At 35.0% G+C, this 19,986-nt stretch overlaps 1 protein-coding gene across 3 annotated transcripts; it reads left to right on the top strand.

Annotated features, from left to right (window-relative positions):
* The first annotated feature begins 379 nt into the window (after positions 1–379).
* Positions 380–19,743, top strand: LOC129298264 (villin-1). Of its 3 annotated transcripts, none has more exons than XM_054936650.1 (23): positions 380–676; positions 1,550–1,656; positions 2,100–2,199; positions 2,478–2,546; positions 4,796–5,029; positions 5,711–5,888; positions 5,970–6,099; positions 6,496–6,661; positions 7,491–7,641; positions 7,728–7,813; positions 7,891–8,046; positions 8,342–8,410; positions 8,643–8,711; positions 8,828–8,965; positions 13,496–13,624; positions 13,833–13,980; positions 14,117–14,127; positions 15,058–15,198; positions 15,633–15,758; positions 16,021–16,083; positions 17,379–17,586; positions 18,323–18,492; positions 19,398–19,743. In XM_054936650.1, the coding sequence occupies exons 2-23, from the start codon at positions 1,601–1,603 to the stop codon at positions 19,509–19,511; spliced, it is 2,712 nt and encodes a 903-aa protein (XP_054792625.1). In that variant the 5' UTR covers positions 380–676; positions 1,550–1,600; the 3' UTR covers positions 19,512–19,743. The 3 variants fall into 3 exon arrangements, with proteins under 3 accessions (XP_054792625.1, XP_054792642.1, XP_054792632.1); XM_054936667.1 differs by having other exon boundaries at positions 392–676; positions 18,335–18,492; XM_054936657.1 differs by lacking the exon at positions 380–676 and adding an exon at positions 856–874.
* The last annotated feature ends 243 nt before the right edge of the window (positions 19,744–19,986 follow it).

Genomic DNA, 19,986 nt, shown 5'->3' with positions numbered 1-19,986 from the left:
GATCTTCGATGAACCTCACAAGATTATAGAAGTTTCTTGGTATTAAGTATGATTAAATTTTAATTTTGTTACATGGTTTTTGTATAGCAATGTATTTAAAAAAAATTTCCAACAAACCGACATTTCATGAAAGCCAAAGGAAAATAATTCTGTTGAAAAAGATAGATATTAGCAGACACAACATTGAGATAAGATCAGCAGAAAATACGAGGATGTGCAAGAAAAAGAAATGATCCAAAAAAAAAAAAAAAATGCACACAAAGATTATCTTCTCATTGGTCTTCACTCTTCTCTAACCTGCGAGCAACGTACACACGTATAGCTACGTCCCTCTCATCATCTGCTTTTCCTCAGTAAGCAGGCGGAGACAACTAGAAATTTTCGCTACTGGGTCCCTCCGTTAGCTGGACAATAAAGTCAGTCAAGTACTCAAGCATCGTGCTTTTTTATATTGCTTTTCTTTCTCTCTCTTTCGGCACCAAACACTGCCTCCAAAATTCTTTATCAATATATTCAAAATCAACAACCAGTATAAATGTCCTTTGTGTTTCTCCACTCTTTCGTCATTTTCTCTCTCAGAAAGAGGGAATATCCTCCCTCTTGTTCTATCCCTTACAACCATCCAAATCAGTTTCGCCTTTTAGCTGTTGATTCTACTTGAATCTGCTACAGAAAGGTATGATCTTACCACTGATCCAAATTGCATAATCTGTCTTTCTTCCTAAGTTCAGATCATATATTGCTTTCCTTTCATTTGTATTACTTTTACCCCCATTTGAGGGTACCACTTTTGAGCTTGAGATAGGAGTTTCAGAGTCTTAATAATTACACAGAGCATGTGATAGGTTGGATAGAGGTTCTGTTACGTCACATGGTGGGTTTTTGATTTTTTCTGGGGATATCTTTGTGTTTTTTTCCTCATACATTTCTGGAAAGTTGAGGCAATGTTTTTGGATCAGCTACCCGCTTGCAATTCAAAAGTTAATTTAAGCATTACGGAATTTGTATAACTCACCAAGCCAAATGTCTTCTCCCTGCAATCACCAAGCCAGATTGATGTACATAGTAACAAGAAAGAGAAGCCAGAGGTGTGCTATAATGGTGAAGGTTCGGGGCATTTGTGAGGAATGCTGTTATTTATGCGAAAATAAATAAGTGATAAGAGAAGTCTCATTTTGGATGCCATAATATGGCTTCCATTTATCTGTTTATCACTGTGTCAGGACTAAGGATTATATTCAAACTTTTAACTTTTGTTACTAAAGCATTTCTGCTGGTTTATTAATGGACAGAACATTGACATAAATTCCTGGTTTTCTTTCTACTTTTATTTTTGAATGATGATAAACATTTAGATAATTTGCTCTGAAAAGTGCAGGCACATCTTTGCAATGTTTGATAGGTAGTAAATTGTTTTCTAAAAGGCAATGAAAAATGCACTTACCCAAATACATTTCTTATTTCCTTTCTAAAATACATTTTTCTGCCTATCAAACGTTCACTAATTATATCTTACTCGCACTAACATAACTAAAATACCAAGCTGCAGAATAATTTAGGGTCCAGCTATTTTGGTCGAGTGTTTAAGTCATGAGAGACAATGCCTCTATTTACTAAGGACTTGGATTCAGCGTTCCAGACTGCAGGAGCAAAGCCGTATCCTGATAATTGTTTTTCTTTTAAATTGCCTTATAGCTTCTGTTTACTCTCTTGACTAGATATTGGCAGATTCTGTTTTTACTGCTAAGCAAAGCAAAATTGTGTTAACTTCTAATGACAAAATCACATAAAACCAAAGTACTAGTCTATTTGCATGAGCCTATCTCAATTAAAAATGGCATCTGCAGCCTTTAAAACTTGCCTTCTTGACAGTAGAGATAAAGTTAAAGCCTGATGAAAATATTATTTCTTGTATTCTGTAGTTGTAATTTTTAAAATATCTGTGGGCGGACATAACTTAAAGTTGTGGCCTGGATATTTATTAGTTCACTAAATTTTGTTTCAAGATATCTCCTGATTTAACCAGCCAATATGGTCTCAACTGTTATTATCATTTTCCATGCAAGCTTGCTGCTTTGCACTTAGCTATTTTTTCTTAGAGGCATAGAAGTTTGGTGTATTGAGAACCAGCATTTGGTGTTGGTGCCACAGTCTTGCCATGGGAAGTTCTATACTGGAAGTGCATACATAGTTTTAAATGTAAGATTGTCGTCAGTTCATTATCTTGTAGTTCTTTCAAATTTGCAAACAAACGAGCATGTTAGCAACCCATATTTCAATTGATATCCCAAGATCTAAAAATTTTCACCCTAATAATATCTTTCACTATGTCTGCTTGGAAGTTGATATTTTACTTTGAAGTGCACATGTAACATGATGGATTTTCAGTGGTTTCCTGTCAGTTTGAACCTTATATTCTTCAAGTTTTCTTGACCGTCAACTGATCTTTACCTCTGTTTGCATGTCTGTCATGACAGACAGTCTTTCCGAAAAGTGGTCCGCCTCAGCATGACCTACATTATTGGTTGGGAAATGATGCAAATAAGGTCTTATCCTTTCTCATTTTATCTTATGGTTGGCTTTCCCTGAACAACGTTAATTTTCTGCAGAAAAAGTAATTCATTGCTTTATATACTCTCTTAAGTAATTGCTGTCTTCCAATTTGGTTCCTATTGTTTCCTTTGAATGTCATCCTCTATTTTTAACAGCAATCAATCCTTTTCTAATGAGATGAGAGTTGGGAATGTGGGAAGGTGTCTTGTGAAAGGGATCTTATTGTAAACAGTATGAACTGATAGGGAGCTAAGGACTAGGAGCATATTCAAATGTTTTTCTTACTTTTTGATATACAAACAAGAATTTACTCGGCCATAGCAGTTTTTACTTGTTAGATTTCCATCAAGATCTGTTTGCTGCAGAATTTCAGGTAATTAAACAGTTAAATAATAAGGAGTATGTGTTAAGGAGCCAAGAAAGATAAAGGTTACAGTATATGCACTATATTTCGAGGGATTAGGGGCACAAAATCAGGGAAGGAAATCAAGAAAATAAAAATATATTAATACCCCCAAGAAATCAGCACCTATTTGCAGAAAATCATTTCCTAATAATTACATAATCAAAGCTGATTTAACCACACTCCCCCTCAAGTTGGACCACAGATACTTATCAAATCCAACTTGCTTACATGATCTTCAAATAAATGTCTTGGAAGACTTTTGAGGAAGATATCAATTGTTTGTCTGTGTGTTGGCACATAAGTCATGCATACAATCTTATGTTCTATCTTTTCTTTAATGAAATCCCTATTCACTTCAACGTGCTTGGTTCTACCATGTTAACTGGTCTATGTGCAATATTATGCTAGCTTTATTGTTGCAATAAAGTTTTATAATTTACTTTTTAGGTACCTGTAACTCATCTAATAATCTTTTAAGCCATAAGCCTTCATTGATTCCTTGTTCAACAGCCCTAAACTTAGCTTCTACACTGCTCCTTGCCACAATATTCTTTTTGTTGCTTCTCCATGTAACAAGGTTGCTCCATGCAAAAGTGCAATACCCTGAAGTTGATTTTCTATCCTCTATAGACCCAGTTTAGTCATCATTTGTGCATACCTCTATATTGCTCTTGCTACCACTCTTAAATAATAGTCCTCTTCTCCAAGTGCTTTTCAGATGTCTCAGAATTCTGTAAACTGCTTCAAGGTGCCTCTCTTTCAGAGAATGCATATGCTGGCTTAGAACACTTACTGCAAATGTGTTATCTAGTCTAATATCAACAAGTTCCCCATTTTCGCCACTTCTTCTATAGGAGTACCATTTCGTTTACAGCAAGCACTTTAGTTACCCTTTGAAGGTTAAGGATATATTTCCTTCTAGAAATGTAGATCCCTTTCTTTGATCTAGGTATCTCCATTCCTAACAGGTACTAAATCACTACAAGGTCCTTCACTTCAAATTCTTTTGCTAGAGATTTCTTTAGTCTTTCCATTCTTCTATATCATCTCTAGAAAGAACAATATCATCTTGCTTTGATACGGAGGAGAAATGGAGGGAATGATTTAAAAATGCTTACTTGATTGATTCTTTGAGAGGTTACATATAAAAGAGGGAGGAGGCGTGTATTAATGGCTCATTAATTAATAGATATCAATTCCCTAACCACTTGGATGACAATATTTACAATCAAATCGTGTTAACTCTAATTCTCTATCCTATAACATCCATAAACGATCAGAATTGCCTTTTGTGTTTAATCTCCTCTATGTTTATACAACGTGATATGATCTGACTATCCTGGTCTATAGCCCCAAGAAATCAGCACCTATTTACAGAAAATAATTTCCTAATAATTACACAGTTAAAACTGATTTACTGGAGAGTAAGGCTCTTGTGTGAATGAAAGGTATACCTTATTTTGGTTTTTGTTTTTGTTTTTGTTTTTTTTTGGGGGGGGGGGGTTTCAGGCATGAAATGGCTGCCCAAAAGACAGCCTCAAAGCTGGAGTTGCTAAAGCAATTAGAACTGCACCGTGGCATGAAAATTTCAAGCTACATTTTTTTAAAATGTCATTAATAGTGACTCATTTTTGTCAAATGTTTCATTCAAGAATATGATAGAGCACAATGGCGTCTTGCAATCCATGTAGCCGACCCCATCTAGTGGGATAAAGGCTTGTTGTTGTTGTTTCATTCAAGAATGTTTGTTATTCTTGGACATATATTAATATTGAACTAAATGGTTCTGATTAAATACTATTTTCTACATTGTTATGTTGTGGTTTGCATTTGCAGGTTGACTCGGGCTTGGTGTCAGACAAAGCCCTTGAGTTGGATGCAGCCTTAGGATCTTGCAGTGTTCAATACAGAGAAGTTCAAGGCCAAGAATCACAGAAGTTTCTATCTTATTTCAAGCCTTGTATCATACCTATTGAAGGTGTATTTACTTCAAAGGAAGGAAACTTACGTGGTGAATACCAAGTCAGTCTGTTCTCATGCAAGGGAGACCATGTTGTTCGTGTGAAAGAAGTGAGTTTTCTTTTAAGCTTGTAATGAATTTTTATATCCGGATATTAAAACTCTTATAGATTGCGGAGTGCACCTATGAAAGAATGAAAGAATTATTGCAAACCTTATAGTTTTATGATTACTGTTGAAAAATATATAGAAGCAGTAGAGAGGAAAAAGTTGAGGAAGAGTACACATTGGAGAGAAAGGAAAGATTCTCGGCTTCAGTGTATTACAACTTAGCCTTGACCTATATTCATATTAGAAAATTAGCAGAGATTATTCACACAGGAATCTTCTAATTTACTCCTCAAAAGCATAGATGATAAATTAATGATAGATTTTCTTTGCTTAGTCAGCACTCCGTGGTTTTATTTCTAGTTCCTGCCAAATCCTTCTGTCTCTGATAAGAATTCAATTTTGTCCTCTCTTGTCTTCCAGCTTTCTTAGTCATGGGGGAGTATTAATGATGAAGATTTTGAACTCTCCAATTCTTTACTGTTGCATGATTTTCTGCTAGATTTCAGACAATTTTTTGGGGGTATTATCCAGACAGAATTTTCAAAATTTTGTTTTTTCATTCTTTTCTTCTGCGGGTCTAATTTCTCATATGTATTCTCTGATTATCTTTGATCAATTTTTCTTTATGTTTAATTGGAAATGGCTTGTCTAGCCTGCTTGATGAGCTTCTGAATTCACCAGGTTCCTTTCCTACGGTCATCATTGAATCATGATGATGTGTTCATACTCGACACTGCATCAAAAATTTTCCTCTTCAGTGGGTGCAACTCTACCATACAAGAAAGAGCAAAAGCTTTGGAGGTCATTCAGTATATTAAAGAGAATAAGCATAATGGAAATTGTGAGGTGGCAACAATAGGTTGGAATATATTTTTTATACTATTGTATGTTTTTCTTACTGGAAAGATGTCGCAAATCTTAAATGATCAATCTTCTGTAGAGGATGGAAAATTTGTTGGAGACTCTGATGCGGGAGAATTCTGGAATTTATTTGGTGGTTATGCTCCCATCCCTCATGAATTACCTTCTGCTCAGGAGCAACCTGTTGATTCATCTATAAAACTGTTCTGGTGAGCCTTCCTTAAGTTCAAAATGATTCAAGTTGGCCCAAAGTACTGATTAAAACATATGACTGCACAGATATAAGCTTATGCAAATGCATGAGTGGTTTTGTTGAGAATTAATCCTGGTTTCAACCTTTTCTCTCCCAAAACGCCCAACAAATTTGCATTGAACCTAAGAAGAGACTTGAACTGATTTGTAGACAAATTTGACTTTAAATGCGCCTCTTACTAGGTGAGCTTATTGTCATCTTCCAAAGGCCAAAACAACTTATTTTGGATTGTTAGTAAAATTTGAAGTACCTTGCTAAGGCAATGTGTTTGAGAGAAATAGGAAGTGAATATAACTTCCTTTAATAAATAATTTTGTGACTCCAAACTTAAGAGCTGTCTTCTTTTTGATAGGATAAATTTGCAGGGAAAGCTTTGTCAAACTGGAAATGATGCTTTGAGCAAAGAAATGCTTGAGACAGACAAATGTTATATGTTGGACTGTGGTACTGAGATTTATGTCTGGATGGGAAGACAAACCTTATTGACAGAAAGAAAAACATCAATATCAGCTGCAGAAGTACGGATCCTTTGTTTTCTTCAGATTCCTTTCTCTTCTTTCCTCACTTAATGTTTGGATACTTAAGAATGAATTGCAAATGGTGAGATAATTGAAAAGTCATAGCATGACAATGTCACAATGCTACCTAAAAGTGGTGTGATTTAATGGCTGAAATTTGTTAGATCATCTAGTGAAGTATAATTGGGTCTTGAAAGTTGGACTTCAGAAAACATCTTTGCTTCTCCCAATCTTTGGTGCAATCATGCAAGAAATCCTTTTACTTCCCTTCTGCCACAAAATTAGGCATATCTGATTTCATAGCTCAAACTTCCCTTCTTTTACCACACTGTCTTCCACCAACCTGCCTCTTTCCAATTGCAGTAGATCTCTGCCATTTACCGGCTATTCTCCTGCATTTATGAAACTTGTATCTTGCTCCCTACCAAACATTCTTAAATCTTAATTTCTAGTAGAGGCTCCCTCTGGAAGCACCAATATTTCTAGAAAAGAGAAACCAAAATATTATATGATATTTACATTAACTCTTCTTTGCTAAGGTTTTGAATATTATGTCAGACTGAAGTTCTCATTTTTACTACTATACATTGTCCATATGTAGCATTTTACAACTTCCAAAGCTAAACTATGAGTCATCAATACAACGATGCTGAATTAAAAATTGCATTAGTACTTATAATTCTTAATGTGAATTAATGAGGTTAACTCATTTCTGATCAAACATGTCCAAATGAAGGGCCCTTTTTTATGAACGAATGCTATCAATAATTTTTTCCATAAGCATTGAGTTAATGGTTTCCCTATTCTCACTACATCTCCATTTTGCCAGAATTTCCTCAGGAATGAAGGCAGATCAAATGGTACCCATTTGACATTTTTATCTGAGGGATTAGAAAGTGCCATATTTCGGTCATACTTTGGTAATTGGCCCAAAACAGTGGAGACTACATTGTATGAAGAAGGTCGAGAAAAAGTGGCAGGTTTAGTGCCTTGACACAGTATAGCTTTGCTTATAAAGCATGCAGTCAATTTTGTGTCCTCTAATTTCTTTCTTTCTTTGCCACAGCAATTTTTAAGTATCAGGGTTATGATGTGAAAGAGCTGCCTGAAGAGTACAGTGAACCACTTATAAATTGCAGGGGCACGCTAAAAGTAGCTTCTTTCTCAAAATTTTAATGTATTTTTATGGTAATTCCTTTCCCCATGCTAATCCAATTCTGCAATTTCAGGTTTGGAGGGTGGATGGTGATAAATTGTCACTTCTTTCAGATACAGAACAGACAAAACTTTACAGCGGGGATTGCTATATAGCACAGTTTACATTCCCTGGAAATGAGAGGGATGAGACTCTAATTTATGCTTGGCTTGGTCACCAATGTATCAAGGTAGGCAAAGTTTTCTGTATATAAGCAGGTGGAATTTTCACCTGGAATTATAGGAATACTTTTGTTGTTGCTAGATTGTATGCTTGATTGCAGATTACCATTTTTTTTTTAATCTTCTCCCTATGACATCTTGTATGGAATTGAAACAACATAAATAATAAATAAATAAGAGTAAGAAATTCTATTTTCTGACTAGAATCATTATAACTGTTGCCCTTCAATTTGTAGAAGACTAGCAGTTAAAAAACTTTCATAACTCAAGATTTCCTTTTTTTCAATGATTATTGGCTTGCAGGAGGATAAGACAGCAGCCATTTCCCACATGAATGCTATGGTTGATTCGGTTAGAACTAATCCAGTTATGGTTAGTGCTTTTTTTCATGATTATTCTGAAATATCTTGATGCTTTAGTTGAATAAATTTGTGAAATAATCCAAAACCAATATTTTTGGGAAAACTCTAAATAACAATTATCTCTTCTACAAATTCTGTCTTCCTATTGCTACATTCTGCATTCTGAACAGCTCCGGTTAGAAGATTCCTGACTTTGCCAATTTGCTCGCTCTAACATTTCCTAAATCAAATCACGTGTTTAGGCTCAGATTCATGAGGGTGAGGAGCCAGCTCAGTTTTTTGAAATTTTCCAGAGACTATTCATATTTAAGGTAGGCATGCACTATAATTTTATCTAACTGCAGCAAATCAAGATTCAAGGTTATTTTAGCATGTAACATTAAAGTAATAAATGTTTTAGATCTCTCAGTAAATTTTCTTGTGGTAGGGGGGAATCAGTTTGGGATATAAGAACTTTATAGAAGAAAGCGGTATGATGGATGAAACTTATGGTGAAAACAAGGTAGCTCTTTTTCGAGTCCAAGGTACAAGTCCAGATAATATGCAGGCCATCCAAGTCGATCATGTATGTACCAATGATTCTTCTTACACCATAATCCATACAGACTCCTGTTGTATTGTGCAATGTCATACTTTATCATGGATTACTAGAAAACTGATGCCCAAGATTCAAAGCAATGCTCTTCCTGAGTAGGCTATTATAATGCAGAACTTATTCTGCTAATTCCATTTTCTGATGAAAGAGTAGGAATGCTGTGTGAAACTCCATCTTGTAGAACAGCATCTATATAATAAACCCATTAATAACCTTCCATCTATTTGCTGGAATCATGATAACCTTATAATTAAATAATCTCAAATTAATAAAGCACAATGGCATTGTGCAATCCATATAGCCGACCTCACCTAATGGGATAAGATTATATGTTGTTGTTGTTGTGATGATTTCAAATTGATATCTTAATGGCCTTTTTTACTTGCCAGTCTTAGTTAATAGTTGTTAAAGATTGTAATAAAACTATTGGGCATAGGTTTTAAGATAGTTATTTTAAGTTGAAGTGGTTCTTGAAGGTATTAAAGCATAAGGTATTGTTATGATTTTATAATATTCGAGATCAGTTAGTTAGTTGTTAGGTACTGTAGGTAGCCATTGGGTTCTATTAGTGGGTAAAATCCCTATATGTCTATATATATCCTCACATTAGAATGTGTGGTACGATTGGACAGATTAATAAACTCATAATTCTCAGGATCTCTCTCTTCTTTAATATCTCTCAACCTCTTTCCCTTCGATTCCTCTTCCCTTCTTGTTCTTCTCTTGTCTTCTTCTCTATTTCCTCCTATGGCTCTCCAAATTTTATAATTCTACAACAGTGGTATTAGAGCACTCGTTCCTTGGCCACTTTTCTTTTCTTTTCTTTTTCTATCATCTGACGGCATATGGTGAAGACCCGTAACCAAAGCCAACAAAAGATGGAAGAAAGATTGTACGAGATAGAACAAAGACTCACCAAAATTGACTCTATTGACATGCTTAGTGACCAAGTCGCTGGTCTCTCACAACAGATTCAGTCTTTGATGCATGAAAGGGACGACGAGTCTACTACCCATAGTCGTCGAAACAGAGAAGGCAGAAATGGGCATCAATGTTTTTGCGAAGAAGATCTGAGGCATAGAGAAGATTACCGATGGCCTATCCAGTTCACAAAAATGAACTTTTCCAAATTTTCTCGGTTTGACATGTTGGGTTGGATCATGAGATGTGAGAGATACTTCAACCTTGACAACACACCTGAAAATGAGAAAGTCAAGATGGCATCTATTTTGGACAAAAAAGCTTGGTTATGGCACACCGCTATGGAGAAGAATTGGTTTGGTTTCACTCCAATTTGGGTGGAGTATGTCGAAGCCTTGAAGCAGCGATTCGGACCCACTCATGAGACACCGATGGGCGACTTGATGCGCCTACGGCAAAAAGGATCCTTGGCCGAGTACAATGACGCCACCTTTGACACCATTGCTTGCAAACTAGATCTTTCACAAGAATACTTGGTTGAAGCTTACATGGAAGGTCTGATGGAGGATTACATAGGTCCATTTAGACTCTTTAAACCTAGAACACTCCAAGAAGCTCGCTCTTTGGCGCGCATGCAAGAGATCACCTTGCAAAGACTAGTAGACAAGCGAACAAGTGTAAAGAATGTCGCACACGTGGCTGCACCCCCTTCTGCATCATCACAAGGGTCTCAGAATAATTGGGCCTCTTATAAACATGCTTAGCTCAGTGGTGGGACCCCACAGAAAGAGAAGTCAACATTCGTGCCTTCAAAAACTTTCACTTCTTTTAAAAATAATATTAATGCTCCTAAAATTCTTTCTGCAGAAGAAGAAGCAGAACATAGGAGCAAAAATCTTTGTTTTTATTGTCACGAAAAGTTCTCTAGGGACCACAAATGTCCTCAAAGACAAAAGATGCAATTGCATTTTATTGCAATACAAGAGGACCCAGAAGAAGAATTGCCAAATGAGGAGTCAGAAGAAGCAGCATGCAAAGAAGATGAAACTCCACTCATTTCTTTGTATGCAATGGAAGGTGTGGAGGGTGCATCTTCAATGAGAGTGGCAGGGTACTATAGGCTGTTTGTCAAGGGATATGGAGTTGTGTCTAAACCTCTGACCCTTCTTAAAAAAAATGGGTTTTCTTGGTCTCCGGAAGCTGCTGTATCTTTCAATCATCTTAAACAAATTTTAATGACTGCTCCAGTGTTTTGACTTCCAGATTTTTCTAAACAATTTGTGGCAGAAACTGATGCATATGGAATCAGTGTGGGTGCTGTCTTGATGCAAGAAGGTCAACCTATTGCCTATTTTAGCGAAGGGTTAGCTGATAGACATAAAAAACTTTCTATATATGAGAAGGAGTTGATGGCTATGGTGTTAGCAATACAATATTGGCATCAATATTTGGAACGCCAAAGGTCATAATCAGGTCAGATCAAAGAAGCCTGAAATACCTGCTTGAACAGATATTAAAAACATCTTTTCAGATGTTTTGGGTTGCTAAGCTAGCAGGATTTGACTCTGAGATACAATATAAAAAGGAGCACGAAAATTCTGCTGCTGATGCCCTTTCTAGAGTGCCAAAACAACAACTGATGCAGATGGTCTTAGACACTTCTTTGCCTGAATTACTTGAGAAAATTAAAGGGAGTTGGCAAAATGATGCTGTGATAGCAGGTACACAGAGGAAAGTTCAAGCAAAAGATGGAGTTTGGGGACATTTTTCATGGGATGGTTGTTTGCTAAGGAGAAAGGGGAAGTTAGTGGTAGGAAATGATATGAATTTAAGACAACAAATTCTGGAGTGGCTCCGTGCTAGTGCACAAGGAGGTCATTTGGGAATACAAGTGACTTACCACAGAATTAAGGCTCTATTTTGGGGGAAAAAGTTGATTTATGATGTGATGGATTTTGTTAAGTGTTGTGACACATGTGCTAGATGTAAATATGAAGCTATCAGCTCACCAGGATTATTACAACCTCTTCCCATACCAAGCAGAATTTGGGAAAGCATTACAATGGATTTTATTGAGAGGCTCCTTAGATCTCATGGTAAGGATACAATATGGGTTTTAATAGATAGATTGAGTAAGTATGCACATTTTATTCCTCTTACTCATCCTTATTCAGCATCTTCATTAGCACAGATTTTTATGGATTATATTTATAAGTTACATGGTGCACTAGCTGAGATTATTAATGATCATGACACAATTTTTGTGAGTAATTTTTGGAAGGAGTTTCTGCATATATTAGGTATTCAGCAGCATCTTTCTACGGCTTATCATCATCAAACCGATAGACAATTTGAAGTTCTTAATAGGTGCCTTGAAACCTATTTAAGATGCATGTGTTGGGAGCAACCTAAGGAATGGAACAAATGGCTGTCACAAGCTGAGTGGTGGTTCAACACTACTTATCATACGGCAACAAACGCTACTCCATATGAACTCTTATATGGTCAGAGTCCTCCTATCTATTGTCCTTCTTTACCCCATAATACTGTTTTGGATGTGTTAGACAGGTCATTTACAGCAAGGGAGGAAATGTAAAGATTTTGAAGCATCATTTACATCGTGCTGCCAACATAATGAAGCAAAAAGCTGATGCTCATAGGACTGATCGTGAGTTCATGGTGGGACGGCAGGTCTTCCTCAAGTTGCAACCTTATTGACAGTTGTCTGTGGCTGCGAGGAGTTCCCAGAAATTAGCACCTTGATTTTTTGGTCCTTACAAGGTGCTGGAATGAGTAGGAGCTGTTGCATAGAAGCTTGGGCTGCCAACAGACCCTAGAATCCATCCTACTTTTCATGTGTTTCTTTTAAAAGCTTTGCCCTGATCTTAAAGTGAAGCAACGACATCCATCTTTGAATTGGCCAGAATTACCATCAGTGGCAGAACCTGATAGTTAGCCGTTAGATACTGTAGGTAGCCGTTGGGTTCTGTTAGTGGGTAAAATCCCTATATGTTTATATATATCCTCACATTAGAATGCGTGGTACAAATGGACAGATTAATAAACTCATAATTCTCAGAATCTCTCTCTTGTCTAATATCTCTCAACCTCTTTCCCTTTGACTCCTCTTCCCTTCTTGTTCTTCTCTCATCTTCTCTATTTCTTCCTATGGCTCTCCAAATTTTATAATTCTACAACAGGTATTGTGTGGTCATATTTCAAACCCAGTATGCCTTAAAGTGAGAGGTCCATAAAAAGTTGTATTAACAATAGCGATCAAATCATGTCTCTTTACTCCCTTTTACTTTTTGATGTTAATTTTCATCTTCTTCTGCATCTGAAATATCAGAGTATGTCAATGATCCAACTGTTTAGTCTATCTAGGATTAAAGATAATATCATGACTTGTCCTGTTTTCTGTCCTTGAATGTTTGTAATTTTTGGAAGATATGTATGGAGTGTTTGTTCCAGTTACCATGGTGGTGCTGTCTTGTAAAAACTTGCATCTGTTTTTCAGATACCACAAAACCTAGGCCACTATTAATGTGTTTTGATTGACCCTGTATTAAAATTTTATAGGTTTCTGCCTCTCTGAATTCATCCTATTGCTATATTTTGCAAACTGGAGCATCTGTCTTTACTTGGATGGGGAGCCTATCTACAGCCCAAGACCACAATCTTCTTGATCGAATGGTGGAGCTGCTTAAGGTATGTGGTTATAAATCTTGTGCTGGAAGTATTTATCTTCATTATTTCACTGCAGTGGAATTATGAAATGGTAACTATAAAAGTTTAGCATCAACATCGGTACTAAATTATTGGCCAAAAAATGTTGGTATTAATCATGTGACTGGACTTTACTGTTTTCTTTCTTTTTGTTTCCTCAAATTTTTTGTTTCCTTGATGTAACTTGCAGCCAACATGGCAACCTGTATCTGTGAGGGAAGGGAATGAACCTGATGATTTCTGGGATACTCTTGGAGGAAAAGCAGAGTATCCAAGAGTAAAAGAAATTCAAAAATATCCAGAGGATCCTCATTTGTTTGTATTAAACATTAGTGGAGGTAATTAAAGCACCCTTGTTGAGAAATATAATTTGTTTCTAACTTGCTTTAGAATTATCACGGATCAAATGACAGGGAAAGCATGTCTAATTGACGGTTCTGTTTCTTGTGCAAATTGATTGGAATGTCGTTTTAGGAGATTTCAAGGTATGTTGCTGGTATAAATTTTAGCTTGTGTTCTAAATAAATCTCAAATGCAATAATAATCTATGGATGACACTTTCATTTTTCTTCTTTATTGTTATTTTTGTGTGAAATTTGAATATCCATGTAGATTCCGTTAGGCCATTGACTGTTCTGTGAAACGGCAGCATTACCATAGAACAATATAAGGTCCATGAACCATGATGTGCTGGAAATCTAAATGCAAAATTGTTCAAAATATCTCAACAAAATTAAAGACGAGGATAAAGCTGTTTTGTTGGTTGTCTCATTGCCTCTTTTAAAAAACATTTTAAAGAAATTATGCTTTATGTAAATTTAGACACCTTAGCATTTGAAGATGTAAAATCTAATTTATTATCCAAAGAAAAGCTTGATCTTGAAATTTATTCTAGGGACAAAGGTGAAGATTTAAATGTGGGGCGGGGGGAGAAGTGATGAAAAGGAAAGTACTGGAAAATTTAGATCTAAGTTTAGGCGACATAAATCTAGCAACAATGATAAAACCTGTAATTAATTTACAAGTCAGGTTATGAGATATCTCAGTGTTATAGGCTTAAAAAGAAGCGTGAAAGAAAAGGAAAAAATAAACAACCTCAAAAATCATCTACTGAAGCTAGTGTTGTTGAGACTGAGTCAGATAGTGATATTTTGTTGTCTGTTTCCTCCATTGATTAGAGGAATTTGGAAGTAGAATTCCTTTGTTCTCGTTGAAACTACTATCTTGTTTATGTCTTCTCTATTCCATTTCCTCAAATAAAAATGAGCTTCCAAAAGTGAAAAAACATCAAGTCTCAACCTTTACTACAATAAGATATGTAAATTCTTGTATTATGGTTTCATTTGTTTCAAAATTTCCATTCTTCGTTGTTAAATTCAAAGTGACTGGTTTAGTGTGGCCTTATAAAATTTCAGGTGAGAGAGGTCTACAATTTTACACAGGATGACTTAGTTACTGAAGACATTTTATTGCTTGACTGCCAAAAAGAGATTTATGTTTGGATGGGCTTACATTCAATCGTCAGATCAAAGCAAGAAGCTCTTAATCTTGGCTTGGTAAATTGATTGCTTTTTATCATTGTTGTTATTTAATTGTGTACTTTTTCTGCGTTGAAAGCCTTTATACTGATGTCATTTTTTAGTCAATTATACTGATGTTAATCGGCACACCATGTTTTCATCCAAATATCTTCCTTTGGATATCTACCCCATGACTTAAACACACACACCCAAGGGGGGGCAGTGTTGAGAGCAGACCACTGAGAAAGCCTTACATGAAAGTTATTGTTCACAGTTCTTATTTTATACCATTGAGAACATGTTTTAATTTTTTGTGTTTGCATGTTTAGAACTTGTTTGATGGCCACATTATAGGAACGAATTCATAACTCATCCCTAAAATGTAATCAAGGTCTAATGTGTTATCTTTCTTAAGTTGGCTCACTCTTCTATATATAACTGTCTTCTTACTTTGACACTGAAATGAGCAGAGATTTATTGAAATGGACATTCTAGTCGAGGGTCTATCTCTGGAAACCCCTATTTATGTTGTCACCGAAGGCCATGAGCCACCACTTTTCACTCGTTTCTTTGCATGGGACTGCTCAAAGGCAAATGTAAGTCCATTCCCTGTCTCAATATTATACATGCTAACATGCTGGCTTTGATATATTAAATTTAATACTTACAGTTTTGTTGTTTATTAATCACTCACACACTACATACTTGATGTTGTATTTATTTGTTGCTTGGATCAGTTTTATAGATCTCGCAATCGCATATTGTTGTGTTAATAAATCTCTTGCACATAAAACTCTATAACAAGAGTTAATGTTATGTGAGATTTCATGAACTGAATCTAAAATGCTTATGTTGCAGATGCATGGAAACTCATTTGAGCGGAAGCTTGCAATTCTGAAAGGAAAGCAACATACCCTAGAAGTGAGTGATTTACATAAGTGTCACATCATTGAATGAAATTCTTTTCATTTCTTCTACTCTTGGAGTAAGCTTTTGTTGTTTACTCAACATACCACTTGTTAGAGAATGAAGTATTATCGTATAGTTTTCAGGCCTGGAAACTTGAAAGGTAATTTTGAAGTTCGATAATTGTCAGGGATTCAGCTTAAGCATGCTTTTCATTTTCTTCCACTACATTGTATTTCCTCTTAGATTACTTGCTAGGAGGATGCATTCTTTGCTGTGCACTTGTTTTTGTTTTGGCCAACTTGTTATAATCTTTATGTTCTAACGAAACTTTTAGTTTCTTAAGTTTGTCTCTATAATCAATTTGGTCCTTCAAGTTTAGTTTTTATTGATTTAGTCCTTTAAGTTTGTCTTAGTTATTGATTTGATCTCATTGTTTAAAGAGGAGATAACTTGTTAAAATTTATTGGCAGAGATAACAGAATACTAATGACAACAATATAAGTTAATGAAAAGAAGTGTAATTATTTAAGTAGGAAAATAAAGACTCAGAACTTTTAAAACATAAAAGGAAAAACACAATCATCAGCTCCTATATTCTTATCAGGTTTTGCTTTTAGTTTTTGTATTTTTTTCCCCTAATATTTTCAGTCCCTATAGTTTTAGCAAGATTGATGATATTTGCTACTAAGGTTCCTATAGTTTTAGTTTTAGTATGTTTAGTCCCTATAAGGACTGAAAATATTGAAAAAACTACAATGATTAAAAGCAAAATTCAATAAAACTATAAGGACCAATAATTGTGTTTTCCCAAAATAAAATAACAAAACTTAACATAAGGGACTATATTCCTAAAAATTAAATTTATTTGATGACTAATTTGTTCTCAATTAACTACATATACCTGCCAACTCATCATTATACTTTACACATTAGATTAATTTGAGAGTTAATTTGTGTTTTTAAAATTTAAAGGACTGACATGATAAGTTAAGAAAATGTATGGGACCAAATTGATACAAATTAAACTTAGAGGACCAAATCATTAATTGAGACAAACTTGAGGGGTGAAAAGTTGTGTTATCCCTTTTTCTTTGAATACAGTCAGGTTCTCATATTAGTAAAATTTATGACGTTTTATGAGCATACTGCTAGTGTTCACAATAAAAATACAGGGCAAAGGTTTCCTAGTTATCATGTTCTTTGGTATTGGTCTTGTTATGATAATCTTAGCAACAGCTATCTTAAGAGTGATTTCAGTTATTGGTTTCTCTTTTGTTCCTGCATCATCATCTTCATCAATTTTTCAGGGACGCAATAGAACTCCACGGAAAGTGAACTCTAGGGACTCTACCCCTGATAGTCGGAGAAGTATTTCTGTCAGTTCCAATGGGCGAGGAAGAAGTAGTTCAGCTGCATCCTTTGGCATGTGCTCGGATTACAAGTCTTCAAATGTTTCTACGCCGGATTTAGTTGCAAAAAAGCTCTTCCAAGGATCTCCTTCCTATAATAGTCCTGGTAATAAAAGTCTCATCAAGTAATGATATGAAACTTCTCTTCTGTACAGTTGACTTATTGTGTTCTTTGGAATTAGCAATTCAGAATTTCATGCTATTTGGTATAGCATATCTGCTTTTGTTGCAAAATATGAGAAAATATGTCAAAAGATCCTGTTCAAATCAACCTTTGTTTTTGTATTAATATAATTTCTAGATGTGAAAATTAATCAATGCTTCCATGTGCTTCATTTAACTAATCCAAATATTGATCCAGTCAAATTCTAAAACATCTATTATTTACTCCACTAAATTTCCTTTCATGTTTTTCCTCCAGCCAATTAATATGGACCGCCTGTATTTTATATATTGCTAACCATCTTAAAACAACAACTAGACTTAATATACGATGAAAATACAGTTATTTTAATATTCTTATCTATTGATGCCTGTGGTTTATCTATTGTCTCATCTTATGTAGATGAGACAGTGATTTGATCATGCCTTGAGCATTATTTTCTATCGTTTTGTTGTGTTGAGTCCCATATTGGAAAATCTCACAAATAAAATGTGGTTTGTAAGTTCAAGAGGCTCTTTACCAACGGACTAGTCTTTTAAGATGTGTTTTCCTTTTAAACTCGTATTCCTGTTATTTTTCCAACAATTTTAATACAAGCAGGACTAGTCCTACAATAGAATCTAACCAGATTGTTCCTATCCAGTTTACCTTGTTTTTCTTTCTTACCTGGAAGAATCAGTTTCTTTTTCAGGTTCTCCAGCTATGGAACCAAATGCATCATCTGGGACTATAGAATCCTTTCAGAGGAATGGAAACAACAATCGTGAAAACTTGCCGACCCATCCGTATGATCGTCTTAGAGTCATTTCTAGCAACCCAGTAGTTGGCATCAATGTGACTATAAGAGAGGTACCTCCTGAACTGAATCAGCCTAATCAATGATTTTTCTAAGACTTCACATCCAACATCCTTATCTGACCTGTAGAACATGCTTTTCAACCTTTTAAGAATCATTGAAAAAGACCAATGTCTCAAAATTTCTGATAAAAACATATCAATAATTATAATTCTGACAAATGGTTTCTTCTTTTTATTGACTAACCTAATGTGAAACTGCAAAGCCACTTGTAAATGTGAGTTTTTAGTCCCTGAACTTAAACATGTAATGGTATTTCAGATTCAATAAATAGGTTTCTGTTACTGTCATCTCCCCTGATAGTGAAACGAAAACCAGCCATTAGTAGTGATTTCATGTAATGAGGTTAGTTTGCTTTGCGTGACACAATTGAAAAATGGCCACAAATAATAGATGTTGCGGCAATTATAGTGTCTATTTTTTATTTTTTTTTAAATGTTCAGTTTTGCTTGACTGTGCAGCATGTATATGAGTTGCAAAGACATGGAAAGATAGCTAAGGCTTTTCTAGGTCATTTGGTACACATAATAGAATGAGACTGTTGAGAAAGTGGAATAAAATAATGATTTTGTGGATGAAAAATTATACAGTACTTGTTTCCTTAAGTATAAATTGAATTAAAAAAGCACAAAATGTGCCAGTTTTTCTTTTCTTCTTCTATTAATGAAATATATAGACTAACACCACTTCTGGTTGCTTTATGGGAAAGGCATTCCTTTTTTGTTATAAAAAGCGTGAAATATGTAATGTTTATTATAATTTTGTTGTCATTACTTTATTATTATTCAAGGGTGTAAAAGATATTTCTTATTTGTAATTTTTTTTTTAAATTCTATTACATTTTACGTACCAAACAGTATATTAACATGCATCTACTTTTTTGTCTTAATTGGTATAGGCATATCTGTCTGATGAAGAGTTTCGTGAGAAATTTGGCATGACAAAAGCTGCCTTCTATAAGCTTCCTAAGTGGAAACAGAACAAGTTGAAGATGTCCCTTGATCTATTTTAAAACATGTGTGCTTGTGAAAAAACAAAGTAAAAAAATTTTGGTGTTCAACATCCACAATTTCTCAGTTGACCAGAGACCCAACAAGATAAAAAAAAAAAAAAAGTCAAGAACTTCTCAGCTCCATATAATTTTTTTTTTTTAAACTTCCATATCATAAAAGAGCATTTTTGATTGAATACACAGTGATTGTGTTTGTGGTGGGAAATGACACATGGAGGATTTCATTGTTTTTTTTTTTTTGCCTCATTTTTGAATGACTCATTATGTTGTTATGTTTTTTGTCAAATTGATTGACTTGAAGTCTTGTTATGAAAAAAGAGGTGGAAAAAAAAAAAAGACTTGGAAGAGTTTTCTTGCCAATGAAACACAACATTTCATTATTCTTGAGATGGAAAAAAACAGAGAGAATGTATTGAACTTGGAGATGATGTAAAGCATAGGAGTTTAGTTGTTCATTAGGTCTCTTGAATAATTA

The sequence above is a fragment of the Prosopis cineraria genome, unplaced genomic scaffold (assembly GCF_029017545.1).
Source record: "Prosopis cineraria cultivar Desert tree isolate PC_DT_omini unplaced genomic scaffold, ASM2901754v1 PC2, whole genome shotgun sequence".
NCBI classification, from domain to species: Eukaryota; Viridiplantae; Streptophyta; class Magnoliopsida; order Fabales; family Fabaceae; genus Prosopis; species Prosopis cineraria.
Note: the sequence above shows the minus strand (reverse complement) of the source record. Positions and strands in the feature narration are given on the sequence as shown.

Coding starts and splice junctions, on each gene's coding strand:
- LOC129298264 (XM_054936650.1), top strand. CDS start 1,601: ATGCCTCTATTTACTAAGGACTTGGATTCAGCGTTCCAGACTGCAGGA. Junction 1,657..2,099: donor CAGACTGCAGGAGCAAAGCC/GTATCCTGATAA, acceptor ATTTTTTCTTAG/AGGCATAGAAGTTTGGTGTA. Junction 8,047..8,341: donor TTGGTCACCAATGTATCAAG/GTAGGCAAAGTT, acceptor ATTGGCTTGCAG/GAGGATAAGACAGCAGCCAT.